This window comes from Stegastes partitus, unplaced genomic scaffold, assembly GCF_000690725.1.
Source record: "Stegastes partitus isolate 25-593 unplaced genomic scaffold, Stegastes_partitus-1.0.2 Scaffold151, whole genome shotgun sequence".
Classification (NCBI taxonomy): Eukaryota; Metazoa; Chordata; class Actinopteri; family Pomacentridae; genus Stegastes; species Stegastes partitus.
Genome location: NW_007577882.1, coordinates 210,174 through 229,376, shown reverse-complemented (window position 1 = coordinate 229,376; position 19,203 = coordinate 210,174). Strand labels below are relative to the sequence as shown.

The window sequence follows — 19,203 nt, the reverse complement described above, 5'->3', positions numbered from 1 at the left end:
AAGCACTTGATGAGAAAATGCAGCAAAAAAAAAAAAGACAAAAAAAAAAGAAAGAAACACCCAAGTTAATGATAATATTTACAAATATCCCTCAGGAAAGGCACAGAGTGAGATGGCAAGAGAACAAAACTAAAAGAGAAGAGAGAGATTGCTCTGCCTTGGCGAAATAGAAGTGACCTTCCATCTCTCTGTGTTAGTTATCTTAGCTGGCTGAATTAACCTTCCCCATCACTCTCACCTCTCTGATGTAAACGCCATACATGCCATAGCACAACCCTGCACTCTCATGTTTATTAATTTCCTTCAGCAAGCGATGCGCTAAATCATTGACCCTCTTTTAGTGCCTCGTGCTCTAACCGAGCATGGGAACGAGGAGGGCGTATTGATTTTGCCCCCTTCTAATCAGCAGCTGGGCTCTTATTTGGGATGAGGAAATGGTAAATCTCATATAGTGAGCCCCTGTCAGGGCCTGTCCGGATCCTAATCTTCCCTAGTTGATGGCTCTCTAATCTTTTCACCATCTACAAGTCATTAGAGGCTGAGGAGGTAAATGTAAAGTATTAAACATTACATTAATTCTCAAGACATACCCAGGAACTTCATAAAGGAAAAGTTTGATCACCATTTGGATATGACTCTGTAGCGAAAGCAAGCTCTCAGATTGTGTCATTATCATTTTGAAGAGTGAAGGACAGGTGCACATAATGACAATATGACTCATTTTTCTCTTTATAACAGATACCGTGACAACAGAGCAAAGTCATTGTGAGAACGGACCATTGCAATGACTCATTTCATTATGATTCATAAGTCAAAGCAGAACTCCTGTCTTTTCCTTTTTTTCTTTTTCCTTGGTCAGTTACCTTGGATTTCCTGCCATTTCTTTTTTATGTTCACACTGAATGTGAATGTAAAAAAAAGCAAAAATCGCTCCCTTGTCATTTTGCAACCACATTTCTTTTTTACAGTGCTGTTTTCTGTCCTCGTCAGGCCCGGTGGTTGCATTTAAAGGAGCAAACAGTCACACAGGGACAGCCTCATTTTAAACTTATAGGACACAGAGGTTTTGCTGACTGAAATGTGACTTAAACTTTCCACCCACATGCTCCACTGTGAGATGGAAATTGATTTGCCCTAAGCGAGTGATGCGAATTTCATACCTGGCAGCATGTATTAGGCATAGCAAATCCTGTAATGTAGCTGACTGATTAGTGACCATAGCGATAGATGGATGGCTGGATGGATGGATGGATGGATGGATGGATAGATAGATAGCTGGGGGAGTGAGAGCATCCATTATAGGAGCCTTAAGGACCTAGGTTGCTTAACAACCTCTTAGTGGAATTGGAGAGATCAACAACTGTGGCTGATGCTTTCCCAATTAGACAAACTCTCCACGTCCCTGACAAATTTTTAGTTTTACTAGAAGATGCAATATAATCCGGTTAGCAAATGAACAAAATCCAATCTTGTTTTAAACAGTGACGAGTGTGTCAGGCTCCCATGAGTGTTGGCTCTCTTCGTCTTGCAAATAAATCGAGGTACTCTCAATAATCTAGTTATAAACTCCCACTTGGAGCACTTGTCATATTATCTGACATGACAAATAGATACAAGCTCAGGCATCTCGCTCCCACCCTCCTTCTCTCTTACTGTTTTCGCTCCCTCTAGGCTTTTTTAACCGCCCCGTCTTCACCCCCCCTCCTCCTCCATCCTTCCCACTGTCTTCTTTCTTTACTTGTCTCCCTCCCCTCGCCCCTGTTCTCCTGAGGGTTGCTTGGAGGTAGCACAGCTGAATACTGAAATGAGAACAGAGATGCACCAGGTGCTTGTGCTCAGACATTCATGTGTGATTGGCCGTGACGAGACAGGTGAATTTGGCCTCAGCTGCCATTCCATCGTCTATCTAGGAATGGCGGCAGGACAAGAGAAAAATGTTTGTTTGCTGTTCGAAAGGGTCCCGTGCATTTTGTGGTCGAGGGGTAGCTGTCACACGTGTGGGCATGTGTTTCATCACATGACTGTATGAGTGACACCAGCTTCCGACAGGAACATTGATGTGTTTGTACACAACTCTGATGTGTCCCGCAGTATCTCACCTTGTTTTCACTCTGGCCTCAGGTAAAACAAGTGATGTGAGTTTCATACGAGATTAGACAACGAGGGTGTTTCAAAAATTCTCGGCCTCACCAGAAAACAGGAAAAAAACATGTTCTCGCATTATTTTTTAAAAAATAGCTCCCTTTAACTTCAATGCACTTGATCCACCGATGTTCGAGTTTTACTATCCCTTCAACACAGACGGTCACATCTTGAGCCTCCAGATACTTCTCAACACAATTTCAGTTTGGGAGAAATAAGTCAGGCAGGTCAGGTGATTAAGGGTCATGGGGCAATAGTTCAAAGCTACATTTGGCTGCTTCTACCAATTGTACTGTGTGGACAGACACATTGTCTTCGTGCAACAGCACAACAGCTCAAGTTTTTCTCCCTTTTTTTTCTTTGATTACTTGAAACATTTGAGTTTTTGTGGACAGTGATACAGGGCCTTTACAGTTTACAGTTATGCCTCAAAATAGGAGTTAGGCCCCTTGTTTCCGGGTGAGGCTGAGAACCTTTGTCAGTGCTGTTGGGACATGGTGATGGTTAACAACTGCATTAGCAGTAGCAATAAAGCCCCATGAAAAAATAAAGAAAAGAAAAGAAATGAAGCAATGTAAAGATTTGGTGGAAATTGCAATTTGAAGTGTAAGTTTTGTGAGGTTAATTTTACTGTTTAATCATCGTTTTTTTTTTTTTTTTTTTGTAATTCTTCATTTGAATGTCAACTGAAAAAGAATAATAACCTGCACAACCTACAGCGTAATCACTATTAAGCATATCAAAAAAGCACATATGGACTGTCCCCTCCAGATGCTTCAGCTAAACAGTTTATTAATCAGTTTTACTGCTGAAAATGCCAAAAAAAAAAAAAATGTGCATACCAAGTCATCTGCCCCCACTGTTTGCTTGATATCTGCAGAAAGCTGCTAATAGCATGAGCTTGCTGTCAGGTAGTGATAGACTGAAGTAAAATCCCTTCACTGTTTAGCTAACCCCGATGGCTTCACCTATTACATCCTGAGGTGATGCCTTGCCAGGTAACAACAACAGTCTTTTTCAGTCTGTCCCTTAAATTCAGTATGAGATAGCGGGGCACGCCAGTTGAGTCATGACAGTCTTGTAACAGCAGATGTGCCTGTTGTCATCACAGTTTAGAGAAATGTCATGAGTCAAGACCGTTAATGCAGCCAACTGTCATCTGTGTCACTTTTTGTTTTGGTTTTACACAGCTGTGATTAATCGTGCACATGTTCTGTGATGTATGATCTTGTTCAGATCGAAACACAGTGTAGTCCCAGTGTAAATCTGGCTGTAACAAGTTAGGCCCGTAGCTTTCCATAATTTAGTGATTCCCCACCCCCACAAAAAAAAATACTCGATGAAACTTCACTGAATTTAAATTTTGAGGAAAAACATACCAAGTCTGTTAACTCCTTGTTATTTTTTTTAGAGTTTCAGTCGGTAACACGTCCTTAAAATCTGAGAAAAACCAATAGTGCTCATGCTGCGTAACTAGAAGGAAATTTGAGTCAAAACCCATGCTGAGTTTTAAGCCACTCAAGTCTTATTTTAGAGCAGTGCAAAATTAATAGCATTTGTTCAGCAGCCATAATAAAAAATGATTCAGTGACACCACAGTTTCTAGAAGAATATATAACACAATTTTGACATACTTTGAAAAAAGTAATACACTATAGCTGGCAAAAGGAGCTATACAGCAAATGCCACGATTGTCACGTAATTTCTGTAAGTTATTTGCATCCGTGTCAGACAGAAATAATGATGAGACAGACAAAGACATGTAGTCTGAGCCAGAGAGAAGACCCTGGACTTTCAAAACACAGCCTCAGCATGTTTATATATTGTAATATAATTACACAAGATGACAGTTAAAAAAAAAAAAAAGCCTTATTGTCTATTTAAAGGGTTTAGACTGAATAATTGCTCACATATCGAGAGAGTTTGCTGAACATGCACAGCATGCATGAAATGACGCAGATGGAGGACCTTAAAGCAGACTCAGAAATCACTGATATTAGTGTTGAGATCCCCGAGCTGTGTGACTCTGGGCCTGCCCTGATGAATTGGCTTTATGAAAATGTCACCAAGTGACATATTTAAACCATCCTGCTTGATAACCGTGTCCCTCTCGGCTCTTGTGTTAAAAGGTAGCCTGCTGCCCCGCTGGTACTCATCTTAGTAATGCAGGGACGCAGAGAGGGAAAGGTACCGAGAGGAGAGAAATTGTAAGCGATAAAGTGAGTGCGAATCAAATAGAGATAGACCAAGTAAAGGCTGACTCAGAAGAGGTGAAAATGGAATGACAGGAGACAGAAGGGACCTCACTGTGGAGGTAATGGGTTAGTCTAAGTGATAATCACATTCAGAGGGAGAGCGGGCCGCACTGTGTAATGCAACAGGAAACAGCCAATGAAAGAGTGGCTATCATTGCCCTTTGACCCAGCTGTGTTCACATTTGACGTGTCAATCAGAGCACGACTGAAGAAGAGGCTCTCATGCTCTTGACTCTGATCGGAACCGGCTAGTGTTTCCATGGATTCCACTGATTTCAAAAGCAGACATATGATGTCTCCATTGATTCAAACTGTCTACATCTGCTAAAATCCCATCTGGAATCCATCTACAACTTGAATGCAGTGCTAATTGCACTGACCTTAACAACATTGCTCCCCCTCTTGATGTCTGTTTCAGTCTGGTCTTGTCTTTTTTGCACTAAAAGCACTCAGCAGCCTGACTGCTGCCAGCTGCATATCATCATTAGAAACCCACCAGTACATAGTGTGAATTTCAAGCATGACATAAATATCAACACCGCTTGAGATGCAGCGTACTCGCCCGCCTCCTGCAGCTCGCTCTCGTATGAACAAATATTTGCCAGTTTCTTTGACATCAGCCTGCATCACAATGAAGTCCCACTTTAGACTGTCCACTGAGCAGCAACCTCTTTTTAAAATTTTTTATTCCTGCGTTGACCACATTGCTTCATTGTTAGTGTCCAAGGCAAGGTGCCGCAGAGACGAGGTGAATAAAGTAACACTCGCATCATGAAAGAGAGCTTTCTTTGAAGGCTTTTCTTGTCACTGTTGCCACTGTGTCGAAAGCGAGATCTGCTCTGTGCTGTTACAGCCAATGTATACAGCATCCAGCTGCATTGTGTTCCAGCTCTGTCGCTGCTTTTGGGAAACATCTGCTGCTATTCTAGCCAGTGTATGTGTGCCCAAGGTTTCCATCTCACATATAGCGTTTTTCTTTTTTTTGTCTGTTTTTGTGCCTCAAGTTTTTAATGTAAAATACACATGCATTTATGAATAAATGTCTCTATTTATTGTCAAGCAACTTAATATTAGTGACTGTGTTACATATTATATACAGACTATTGGCATATTTCTTTGTCCTACCACCTCTAAGAAAAGAGGTTTGAGGTTATTGTGTCGTCTTGTTTTCAAGCTTCAAGTCACTAAAGGGAATAAGTGTTTGAGGGAATGGGACAGTGATATGCTGGTGAAGACACCAACATCGGGCGCTACATGAACGTGGTTCATTGTTGAAGTGGAGATGTACAAGCAACTGTCTGGTTTCAGATGAATTTTTTACAAAGCATGAGCCTTTGCAAATCGACATTCAGAAACCTGTCATGCATGTCAATTGTTGTGATATAGATCAGTGTGGAGGTGTTCTGCGTCAATAAAAGTCTGGTATTCATATATACTTTCCTGACACAAAAACAACTTTCAAATACTAATGTCTCTGTGAGCTACAGAAGACTGCATGCTGAATACACAACCAAGTCACACAGTAGATAGAAAAGCAGCAGCTCCCCACTAGTTCTCTGATGAAAGCTTACTGCCCAACTCTCACGAACATGAGGCTCCTTAGTGTATCTAGATTGTCTCACAATTTGCTATAAGACAAGGTCAGGTTTGAATACGTCTGTTGAGTACACAGGGAAGTTAGGAGTTTGTGCTCTGAAGTGTCTTCATTTTGACTTTCATTTCACTTGTGATATCTGTACCACAACTTCAGGTTTTGAGTTGCCATTCACAGTGTCGAAAATCTGAAGCTGGAAATTACTACAGCTGTATTTCTGTAACAAACTTTTTATGCACTTTCTTGAGGTGGTGCGTTAGAAAAAATGAATGGAAACAGCAAAATTCATAAAATACTTTATACATTCGCTTGAGGTGTTTTTTGACTCTTTCGAAAAAGCGTGAACACGTTCCATGAGTGATGGAAACACCTTTTTTACATAAGATCTGATATAGTGAACATTTCAATCACTTGGCTGACTGGCTGCTTCCACTTCTTTTGTTGTCTTCGCCTCTGAACAGCACGAAACATGTCCAAGACCAGCTTAAATGAAAGAATAATTACAATTTAAAAAATTACTTTCCCAACTGAATACAATTCCTGGAGACTTCTCTTCATTTTTCTCTGGTAGAAGCTTTGTTTTTTCTTCTTCCTCAGAGTTTTTTGGTGGTTGGCAAAGAACTGGGGCTGCGTTTCAGCATCCTACTACCATACTATGTAGTATGGCAGCAGAAGATGTAGAATGTCCTAATACATAATATGCCAATAGTAGTATGCCAAAAATACCAAGATGTCCTACTACATACGGTCACATTTTTAATTATGAAAGACAGTATGCTTTTCTGGCCATTCTAACAATGTCTTATGCGAGTGTAACTACACTTGAGTTACTGAGTGCACGCAAACAGATGACGGGCCATTTCACACTACAGATTGCAACAGTCAAAGTTGAAGGCACATTATTAAGACAAAGTAGTCTGTCTATGCGTACTGCATGGAACAGTACTTTATGAGGGAACTCTAGTACGTACTTAAAGAAAAAATGAAAATTTAAAAAAGTGTGCAATTCATAATGCAGCCCAAGTTATTTCCTGCTTCTTCAGTTATGTCTATTTTACCAATCTAACGTATACCACAAATGTCTGTCAACGTTACACCGCTTTGTTTATTTGCTCCAAAGCAGGTAATGGAAACAAGGCTAATTTGCATTTTCTTCTCTTTCTTTTTTTGTGACATATCAGAAATTTGTTTCAGTTCACTTGATAATTATATGGAAACACAGCTCATGTGGCAAGTTGTGGCAGAGCCAACATAAAACACGAAGAATGTTCATGCTGTATTTTTTTTTTTGCAATTAGTGTACCATAGATTGACTATTAGTTTGGAAAAAGTTTATTGGAAATAGGTGTAAGAATTAACACCATTTACACAAATGGGCTTCTGGTTCATACATTAGTCGCTCAATCAAAAGTGCCATTTGATGCTAGTCTCACTTAAACTTGTCACGCTCCCCACTGTTGAAATTATTTTACATGCTTAAGTTGGGGCTGCAAGGTGGCGCAGTTGGTAGCACTGTTGCCTCGCAGCAAGGTGGTTGCCGGTTCGCGTCCCGGTGGGGGCACCGGAATCTTTCTGCGTGGAGTTTGCATGTTCTCCCCGTGCAGTGTGGGTTCTCTCCGGGTTCTCCGGCTTCCTCCCACAAGGTCCAAAAACATGTTGAGGTTAATTGGTGATTCTAAATTGTCCGTAGATGTGACTGTGAGTGTGCTTGGTTGTCTGTCTCTAAGTGTAGCCCTGTGATAGACTGGTGACCTGTCCAGGGTGTCCCCTGCCTTCACCCTGAGTCGGCTGGGATAGGCTCCAGCCCCCCCGCGACCCTAATGAGGATCAAGCGGTGTATAGATAATGGATGGATGGATGCTTAAGTTGTTCTTTCTTTGAGATAATACACAAAGCACAGTTATTTTTTATGACTTTGTTTTTCTTCTTTTTTTTTTTTTTTTTTTTTCAATCTCAGTCCAAGTGTTCTTCCATTACAGGTGTCCTAGCCACATGCTTGACTACCAGCACGAGGTGCTGGTCTATTGAGACTGACGTGTCAAAACCCTTTTTAAAAACATGACTCAGCCATACTGTCTCCTATTATCAGACAAACTCCATCTAGTTATAACAGAGCTGGCTTTCTTATCATCAGCCGTAACTCGTCATGGAGTTTTGTCACCTCTGCACTTCTTTAAATGATAAATGTGTTGCTTGGCCAAAACAACTCACTTAAAAAAAATAGGTCATTGTTCTCTCACATATTGTTTCCTCTCAGCAGGGGAGCTACAGCGTCTAACAGTCGGTGTTTCAGATAGCGATGGCCTCTGTAGAAAGGTGAGGATAGAATATTGTGTGGTGGAGAACAGCATCATTGCCTGTGCCCTGTGCCTCATTCAACATCTTCAGGGAATGGACCAGCTCGCTTCTTGTTTGCTCGCTCTTTGTTTTTCTTGCCGAATCCATTGAATCCCACAATAACCTAAGAATATGAATGCTAGACTATTGATTGAATGCTGCCTCTGAGCAAGTAATATCATTGCCTCGGTGTGTCAGCTCTTTTTTTTTGATATCTTTATTTTGGCATCTTGACTCTCCTTCAGTCTTCACTTCGAATCCTGACTCAAGTCAGATTTATGTGGTGTGCATAAATTATCTGAGGGCATTAAGCGCCCATTCGATCTTTGCGTGTCTGAAGGAAGAAGAAAACAGCAACGATACTTTCATATTTTCCTTTTTTTCTTTCTGTTTCTGGGTGTTTGTGTGTCTGTTTGTGTGTGTCCGTGTGTGTACATGTGTGACTGTATGCATGTTCTGAGTAATGGGCTTTGTGCATCCTCACTTGCTGACGGCCAGGATGTATCCATGGCAACGCCAGGTCGATCCTAGCTGTAAGCGGAGCTGGTGAGAGGGACTTGAAAGGGAGCGTTAAACCTCTCCTCTCATCTGCCCTGCGCTCTTCTCACTCTGACCATGGCGAAATGCGTGGCCTTGTTGAAATCCCAGCCCAAGGGGTAGAGCTGTGACCGTGGACACCCACATCACAACACTGCCACCTTTTGACCTGATGCAAAAATGTATGAAAATGTTTATTTATTTTTCTGTGCTCCCTGTTTCCTCTGTGAGTTCAGGGTTCATCTGTGGCAACATGAGACCTCGATATAAAGGCTTTTCGACATGATTCTTTTTATTTTGAGTATTTTTTTTTTAGAAAGTTCGATAGATGTCAGCAAGTGTGAAAGGAATTTGGAGAACAGTATTCAGTAAAGTAGCCACTAAGGTTTTCACTGGGGCATCCCTTATTGGTCAGCGATTTGAGCACCCACAATGATTTTACTAAGATGTGAGCGCTGCAACTATTTCATTCATCTGGAGTGACGTCATGTTTCTGGTTCAAAAGGTGTCGACAATTTGCTGTTGATTTAAAAACCTACAGCTATCTTTTGTGAGTCCAAAAATCAATAGCTGTTTCATTGTTTGTAATTTAAAGCTTTCTAGTTTTTTCTCCAGTCCATCAGCTCTGCAGCTCAGCTGCTCCATCGACTTTAATTTTGGTGGAAACTCTTTTTGTTAAAGTCCAATAAGAAAGACACCATGTGATACTCCTCGGCCCGTGGGATGGTATTTATATAAAGCAGGTAGTGCAAAATAGAAAAGACAAATAGAAAGCACTTTTGTCTTCGCAGTTGGTATCTTTACTTTACTAAAATGTTGCCCATGGAGTCCTTTGATTCTTTGTCCTGGCATTTTTAGCCCTGAGGAAAGGCTATATGATCAGATGTGCTGCTGTTGCCCCCTAGTGGATGTATACATCAACGTTAAGGAAGAGTGAGTGTGATTTAAAGCAAAGAGTAACAGGCGAGGGATAACAGCACATAAAAGCAGTGACAAATGGGAGGAATGGAGCAAGACAATAATGTTTTGGATTTATCTTGTTTTGAAAAGAACACAGGTGCCAAAACAAATGCAGATTTATTGCAGCCCTATGTGCATCAATATATCTGCAATGACATCGTAATTAAGATATTTTAGCATAAAGGACATGGACCTAATCAAGCCCTTTTATTCACGGGGTCACTGCACTGCTTTGCACAGTTTAATTTTCTCCACAGCATTTTCACGACTTAGCATCTTGTGCCAAATCATCCAAGATGTTAGCATGTGTGAATATTCATGCAGCCGTACATCTCTGAAGGCCTGGGGACTGCAGCTGAGGGAGCTCCGTGACCTTCTTGTTAGGTCAGGCTGGATGCCGGAGGCTATCTAGTGATCACTAATACATATTCAAGAACCACAGGCCGTCAGCCTCTGCTGTTAACCGAGCACCAAGATAAAGCATGATTAAAGCCAAGCCACAACTCTTTTGTTTGCTCTCTTATCATCAGCAGTTTTTTTTTTGCTGTTGTTGTTGTTTTTTTTTTTCCTGTGATAGACTTATCTTTACAGCTAAACACATATTGACCAAGTCTACCGCCTTTCTCGCCCTCTCACTTGATACTAGCGTTTCCCCTGGCAGGTAGTTATGGTTTTAAAGCTTAAAACAATGGATCGGTTTGCGTAATGTGTTATTCATTGGTTTAACGGGTTTTAATGCAGCTGAGGTATCCTGTGGTATCATTAGCCGCAGGTTTCTATTGTAGAGGGTGCTGTCATCCCCCTAAACGCGTCTAAAGTTTCATTTTCTGGCACCATCATGTTTCTGAAAATAATCTTGGCTGTCTAATGGAGGTGGATCAATGCGGATGGATCGGTCTCATACATTTCCTTTTCATATCACAACTTACACCACCTCTGGGAATCTGCATTTATCTCCATATTCGATAATGAGAGGATCCATTTAAGATGATGCTTCTCTTTTCTCCACTACTTGTACATATTTTCTTTCAGCTAATCTGCTTTCCACAGAACTGCTCGCAGCTATGTGGGGGTTTGTAATTTGAGAAAGATGTGTTGGTAGAAATATGCTATTCGATTGAAATAACAATGAGCAAATGGAAGTTTTAATTAAATTGCTTGACTCTTCTTCCTGTTGTTTGCGTTGCTATCGCTAATGTCTTGACCGGGCATCATACATGGACTCAGTGCTTCCTCACTTTGAATCATCCTAAAGGATCTTATTTGGTCTTGTGGTCTTTGGTGTCTCTTTGTTATAAACTCAATCAAATACACTGAAATCTGTGTGTGTAAGACTGCGTTATCTAATCCAGTCTGTGAGTCTTTGCTCAGTTTTAGTCATTGCAGTAACACCTTAGTATTATTTGCATTTGATTACACAACTATGCTGAGATCATTTTATTTTCGGGGGTGGAGTGAGGTCAGTCCGAATGGTGAAATCAGCAGAAATTTCCCAGCTTATTTAGTGCTTTCGCAACTGTACATTGGCTTGAGCGTTTTCTCTCTCCCACTGCGTCAAAGCCTCTTTTTTTTTTTCTTTTTTTTTTCCTGTAAACGGTGAAATTCTGCCCCAGCGTGGTGACCTGTAGCTGGGCCCTGCGGGAGTATTCTGTGTCCTACACTCCTCATGGCCTCACATTCTTTCCCCTCCTTCTCATCCTCCCCTCCTCCTGCTCCTTATCTTCCTCTTCTTCTTCTTCTTCTCCCTTTCGAAATTGCTCTAAGGGTTGGATCTGCCCCCAAGACACAAGGACAAACCCGAGCAAGGCGTCTCAGTTCAACTCCAAGTGGATTTGAGTGGCAGGTAGCAGGGTGTTTGGTTCTGCTTCTGAGCTTGTTGTCTTGATGTTTTAACTTTCTTTGGGACAGTATGTGTTTGATTGGCTCTGTGTTTTGATTGATACCTCATTTAAAAAAGGCAGCCGGGTTTGTAGCAGAATTAATACTCTTTGATTTCTCGGATTACTTCGACTGATGGTTTTTGCATCAGTAGCCTGTTTTTAATTAGCTTACTGCCACTTCTCGTCTTGAATGATTTCATTACTTCTGGATTTTGGACTCTTTGAGGACTGGACTTCTGGCTTCAGATTGCTGTCTTATTTATAAGTATTATTACCACATTCATCCCTGCCACCATGCCGGTCCGGATCATGTGCACGATCTCCTTTTCGGCCGATGACGAGCCCGGCAGAGGATATGGTAAAGACGGGTTTGATGACCACTACAAACGTGTGAAAAAGGGCTACAATGACGGAGACTCGCAGGAGTACCTGGACGGATGTAGTCAGGTGGATGATTACACCGACGAGGAGGATGTCAGCGAGGTGGACGACCTGGCCACTTTCTTCAGTGGTTGCTCGCTCCACGGCGCCAACCACGTGTTTGTAGAGGAGAAGAAGTTCGGCATCCGCCAGGGTTTGTGGGCGGTGGTCTTCACCTTGGCCCTGTCTGCTTTCTTGTACCAGGTGGCTGACCGGGTTATTTACTATCTTCAGTTTGATTACATCACCATGCTGGACGAGAGAGTGGCCAATAACATGACCTTTCCTGCCATCACCATATGTAACTACAACTTTGTCCGCAAGTCTCAGATGAGCTACAGCGACTTGATTTTCATGGGCCCTCTGCTGGGCTTCGAGGAAGGAATGGCCCCGGGGTTTCCACTGGCCCCAGAGCCCGACCGCCCGCCTGGCTCTCGCTTCAGCCTGGATGAGTTCTACAGCCGCACTCGACACCGCATAGACGAAATGCTGCTGGACTGTAGCTTCAGAGGTTTAGAGTGTGGTCCTGAGAACTTCAGAGAGGTAAGTTACACCTCACAGCAAGAACTACTTTCTGAAATAGTTTCAAATGTTTCATCTTTTTGGGGGCCAGCAGACTCTAAATTGGAAATCATCAAACCGAGTTGGCACTTTATATATTCAGGAGGTATTCCAAATGTATCTGGTAGACTTGATAATTTTGATTGAATGGTGAAATTCTTTATGGGGATCCTAAATTAGAATGTGGTCCAAAAAGTAGAACACTAGAGCAGGAATGTTGCTGGATTTCATCAAGGAATTCTGTTAAAGTGCGCTGTGAAAAAATAAGAGCTTCCAGTAAAACCTACTGCTAAAAACCAAAGTGTAAGACCAAAATAATAGTTCTTATTGAAAAGGACATTGTAGGAAATTGTTGATATAAAAGGAAGTGTTTATTTATTGCTGTGAGGTCATTCTGTTACTTACATTTCCGAGTCACCGCTGTAAATAAAAATGTTTTTCTAAGTCAGCGTGTCTGCTTTAGTAAAACTCCATTGTAAATTCAAAAAGAGCAGACATAAGCAGGTTCCATTACTTAAAGTGGCATACTTGGCATACAGCTGTTGTTATTGAGTTAAACAGGCACTGAGGGAATCTCTGTGTTGCCCAGAGGAACCATCAAGGCAGCCTCTTGCCAGACACGCATTCCCTGAATTTTTGCTATTTTGTGCACATCATATTGGACACAACTGGAATACTAAATTGCCAAATAGTGTTGACGATATCTAGCTATTGCTCTATTGATTTGCTTGACCTTTGCACAAGTTACGGATAGATGTGTGCAGACTGCTAATGGAGGTACTTGAGTTACATGTGCCTCATTTATATCAGTGTGTAAATGCATGACACACTTGTCCCCACTTTAGAATTATGTGATAACAACACAGTGCCTTCGTTTTTTAAAATGTTTTTTTTCATTATCATTAATTATCAAAGTGTTAACTATAGCAAATAAATGTAGCTGCAAATGAAATAGCTGTAGTCAAATTAGTATTTTATGTAGCCACCGGTGCCCAAGTGATTAATCGCTTTATCGATTAGTCTGTCTTTCTGAGTCATTTTTCAAGTTAAAATGCCAAAAAAATTACTTGATGTCTCTCATTAAATGTCAGCACTTACTTTTTGGCCAACTGTTTTACTGCAGAGTGGAGGAGAGGGGGGGTTGAATATGTCAGCTTGGTCCCTGAAAAGCTTTTGCACCATTTGTGCACAATAATTTATTGATGTATTACAAGTGACGAATAACCTGCAAATATTGAAAATAATAATTAGTCGGATCCCTAGGAATTCCTTCAGATGTATGACCTAACCTTTAACATTAAGAGTCTGTTACAGAATTATAACTATATTTGTAGAAAATGTCATACTACTGTATCTGTGTGAGGGAACAATAAAAAGCTGAGAGCAGTCAAGTGGTTCGACAGTATAAATCAAAATCCTATCCTAACAGGTGAATTTTAAATAGGAGTTTCAGATCATCAGCACTGAAAGCAGCTCTGACATTCTGGGGTTGGAAGCTCCAGAAATGTATAGCTATGCAGGGTTACATCTTGTAAACTAAGATGTGGAGGTGAAGGCAGGTAAACAGAAAGGAATGCTTGAACATGTTTTATGACACCAGAGCGAAGCCTCAATTGTTGAGCCAAAAAGTCAGAGTATCTTTAGTGCAGTATGTACAATCATGATAAAAATTAATGATTTTGTTGTAAAACAGAATAACAGTGAAGAATGTGTTACAGCAACAAACAGCAAGAACATTTTGAAGATTATAAGAGTAGTATCCGTAGCCATACAGGACTGTTTTTGTCTTTGGGGAATTCTTTTACAGACTAAGACAATTTAAACAACGTGCACAGAGAGGACGCCTTACAAGGGAATTTTCTGTGCAGGTTGACAGAAACAGGCAGCAGGACTTAATGTTGGCACAAAAAGAAAAAGAAAAACACTGGCTTGACAGCAGGCTGTAGCTCTTACTCAACTTGTCTTTATTCAGGGTTCAGTGTCCAGGTCAAGAAGTCAGTGTCAATAGCCTATGAGCCCAATGTCCTTGAGGTGAAGCAGGCCTGCTGTCACCCTCTGTTGATCTCAGATTCGTAAAAATAAAGTGCTGTGACTTCTGTGCAGTCTGCCATTTTATTAGTGTTAGAGGAAGGCAGTGACTAGGTTTTATTCAATGACAGATTTCACTGCCTAGTTCAAAACTCAATCTTGTTATCGCAATGTCTTACACGGAAGATCCCAATATCATCCGCACTGTGGCAGACTCTATTGCTAATGTAACAATTAACTTTGTCCTTAAAAAAATATTGTTTAAAAAAAGTAATGATTTAAAACCATCAATTGTTAATGATTAGAGAAAATCCTGCAAGTTATGAGTATGCTGTGAAACAGTATAAATGACACAAAGCAAGCATGATTTCAGTTGTGCTTCATACAACTGTTTTCGGTCAAAAAGACAAAAGCAGTTTATTGGCTACATTTAATTCAATACCATGTCAGTTAACACCTTGTGCTATCATTGCATTAAAGGGAGCACTTAAAACTACTCCCTCATATATCTGAGACAACTATTATCATTGCAAACCGTACGTGACCTACACCATTTTCTGATGTCATTTCTACATTAAAGCACTTGACAGCATTTGACTGATTTACACTGAGCTGTGCGTAGGACTGTGTAAGTTATTTCATACCCAATGTGAGTTTTGTTTTGTATATTGCTTTTGAGTAAATGGTGTGTGCATGCCTGCAGGTTTCACAGTTGTTTCTGCATTAAGGCTAAAGAGCCGACTAACACGAGTGACAAGTAATCATTTCACTGTCAGGTCTAATGGGACTAATTATAGCCATTGTCAGTTTGGCTTGAACCCTTCTGCATTACAGCCTCCCACTAATATAATCATTGATTGCTTCTTCTACTCATGCACCTCCATGCAGCAAATACAAACCAATGCCTTCTCATTGTTTTGTCATTCTGTTTCCAAATCATGATGCTTTGAAAATTTAAAATGTGCTCTGTGTTGCCTTGACAATGTTCAAGAACAGGTTTCATAACCAGGTATTTAGGGAAAACATCCCCTGTAACCACTGGGTAGAAACAGCTTTTTGGGAAGAATCCAAGCCTGAATATAGACTAGATTTTTTTTGCTTTGTGTGTGTTTACTTGTGTGTGTGTGTGCTGAAAACAGACTCCATATTGATCATAGCATGCTGAGATATTTTAAGTGAAGTTTGGATCGTTTTTGGTGCACATTTCAGCATCAAACATGAAGGGCTTTGAATGTTTAGAAATGTGTCTAACCATGCAGTTGTTGTTTTTTTCCCCCTACCCATAGTACGTACACCTTAATCAAACAAGTTAATCAGCTTTGCATATTTGTATCCCCAATGTGCACATTATTAATTAAAAAACAGTAAGTGGTAAGCCTATTTCATGGAAGTTATTGAATGCCTTTCTGGGAAATTACAAATGGAAGCACACACAGATGAGGTAAGTTGTGGCAAATGGCAGAGTGAAAAAAAAAGCAATTGATAAATTAAAAAAAAAAAGCGAGAAGAAAGAGAGGCTTGCATAATGGGAAACACACTAACTCTGTCCTTGTAGCAGGGATGACTTGAATGGCTTTAGAGCAGGCTAACTCACTTAACGTGTATTAATATATTTCTGCTGTCTTTTTCTTTTGAAAAGCAAATCAATAGAGTGTATTTATTTTGCGTAATGTGGCAATTGGCAGCCCCAGTGCTCCCTGAGCCCCTGCTACTCCCTGTTTATTATATCTCCTAAAGAGCCACTAATGGCACCACTGACTCCATGGCGGCTGTATTCAGAAGAGGAGGTGAAGTGATTGATTGCTTTCAGTCTCGCTCAGTCTCTGGGGCTTTCTGTCCATCCCTTCTCTCTTCCTCTCTGTCCACCATCTCTCTTTCTCTCTCTGGCATTTGTACATGTGAATGTATTACTCAGAGTGTCTGTGTGCATGCTGCAATGAGCTCTGGCTTAGGGCTGGGTCAATAGTGAAGCTTGGCCAGTACCCTGCAGATAGATGGTTCAGGTTGCAGCATTTCTGACCCAGAGCAGAATGTGAGCCCCCCTCAGAGCAAAGATCCAAATCCCTGCTTCCTGCTCCAGCCTCAGCCCATTAGATACAGCTTGACTTTCTCCCAAGCTCAGCATTGTCAACAGAATCAGCCAGTGGCTCCGGTTACGCCCTTCTCTTGTCTCTTCAAGAGCATCAGTCTGTATACCCCAAGCTCCAGCTCTAACAGGCAGACAGATAGGCAGACAAACTGCGGGGGAATATTTTCAGAGAAAGGAAAATGAAATGCCAGAGCTGGCTTCGCCATCTGGCTTTGAGCTGTAAATACTTGTTATGGTTCAGCACTTCTTTTAAGCAGCCAGCGGGAAGAGATTGTATCAGTGAGAGTGTAATGTAATTATCATCAAGCATATGCCATGATAAATTAGATGTTAGTAAATTATTTTAGAAAAAAGGAACACAGTAGATCATAACATATCTACCACCAGCAAAGATTAACTGAATATTGCACTGCCAGCATTGACTGTGTGCTGAACTCAATTTGTTCTTTGTTACTTGTGGAACAACGTTCTCTACACCTTAGCCAATTAGGCAAATTAAACTGTCACTTCTTCAAATGAAAATTGATTTTTGTGCATCTCTTTGTAACGTGTAGCCATTTTTTTGTTTATTTATTTGCTATTGTGGAAGTTAAATGCTTTCTATGAGCTTGAGCTATGTTCAGTTCTTGCTATTTCATTAGCTGGTTTGAACGTGAGATCCATCAGGCGATAGTAGAACAGCAACACACAGGCGCTGCTGAAATACATGCTTCTGTGCAGAGAAATGAGCGCCGCCTCATCAGTGACTGCACTGCGTACAAGTGTTGGTTTAATTGTTTCTTTCTCCCAGCTACGCCTGACCCCGTGTGAGCAAATTGAACCAAAATAATGGATTTAAAATTTCAGGTTTTGGAAATGAGTTTGAGGCTCAGTCTGAAAGTGGTCATTACAGTTTGTGGGTTTGAAAAGGCGTGCGCTGCTGAAATGCTTCCTCCCCTCGATGAAGTGACAACACTGAGCCATTACATATTTATGCTAACACTCAAATTGAGATAGTCGTCTGCAATGTTCTCTCATCTTCTCTGTGATTATTAGCTGTTTTCACATTGGGAGTTCAGAGGTGTCCTCTTTTATGCACATCTATCACAATGACAGAACTCTGAAAATAATTGTAATTGCTCATCTTGTTCCAATAGATCACATAATATCACATGTAATAGATCACATAGAGACTTCTCATCTCTTTTGTCATTTAAAACAGTCTGATGATCTCCTTAGTTTAACTGGTACCTCTGATACTCATCATGTTTTATCTTTCAGCAGCTCGTTTTCTCTTACCAGCATGTGAAATTCCACTTTTGCTGCCAAGCACTTATATCAAGCAGCGATCACAAGGGGGCAGTGTTATACAATCATTTTAGAACCCAAACTGGCTTTCATGCTTTCATGGAGTTCTTGGCACTGAGATGCTGCATACTGTCTTTTTTTTTTTTTTGCTTTTTGTTTACAAGAAATCACTCAGAAATACGCTTAATCCCATCTTTAAAAAACCCTTTGATTCCCACCACAGTACAACATCAGAGCCGCTGAGCTGCTATGACCACTATCCATTTAAAGCCTCATGTAGAGGCAGAGCTGCTGCCAGTGGAAACACAGTGGCTGCATTTTTTTTTTTTTTTGAAAGAACTGTTTTCCTGAGGGATTAAACTCTATTTGTGTGTTGTGGAGATTAAAAAAAATAAATATTACAAATCAAACATGAGCCGCGATTTGTTCAGTTTGACCGGCCTTGGCAGAAACCCATCCCTCATATATTCCCTCTCTCTCTCTTCAGATCCCACACTAAGGACTACAGTCCAGTAGGAGAAACACTGTGGCACCCTGTCACTGTGTCCTATCTCTCCCTCTATCCGAGTGATGGATCAGTGTTTTTCAAATGCACCCATTTTAATTAAATCTCTCATCAGTCTTCTTTGGAAGCTGGTGACAAGAGGTGCAGCAGCACTCACTTCCCAGTAAGATGAGTCTGAAGGGATATAAAGCCAGGGTCATTTAAATTGGACTGATACATCGCCACCTCTCTTCAATATCAGCCAACACTTCATAACACAAATGCTAATTAATCATTAAACTGGCATAAATGAAAGGATAGAACTTTCACTTTACTCTCCGACTAAGATAAATGACGCCTAATGATGTTAAAATGAGGGAAACTGCAGTCTTGTTGGAGCAATTATATATGAATAAGACATATGACAAGTGTCCTATACAGTGCCAATAGCCACTTTCAAGTACCTAATTAGGCTGATGAGAGGGCCTTAATGGCTTCTTACAAGATTGTTCTCTGCGTTTTATACCAGAGCTGAAATAAAATTTTTGACTCCAGATGACAGAATGGATGTCAGAGGAGCTGTAAGGAGAAAGGTGGTGTTCGTTTAAGAGCACTGGACTCTACCTTGG

General features: G+C 40.9%; 1 protein-coding gene across 4 annotated transcripts in view; it reads left to right on the top strand.

Annotated features, from left to right (window-relative positions):
* The window catches only part of asic1b (acid-sensing (proton-gated) ion channel 1b), a 169,670-nt gene that overhangs the window by 103,200 nt on the left and 47,267 nt on the right, over positions 1 to 19,203 (top strand). Inside the window, exon 1 of one of the 4 annotated variants that reach the window (XM_008279268.1) lies at positions 11,796 to 12,668. The exons of the other annotated variants lie outside the window; for them this stretch is intronic. Within the exon in view, the coding sequence (XP_008277490.1) occupies positions 12,000 to 12,668 (669 nt within the window). The 5' untranslated portion in view covers positions 11,796 to 11,999. Of the gene's footprint in view, positions 1 to 11,795; positions 12,669 to 19,203 lie in introns of those variants that run through there. 4 annotated transcript variants of the gene reach the window in all.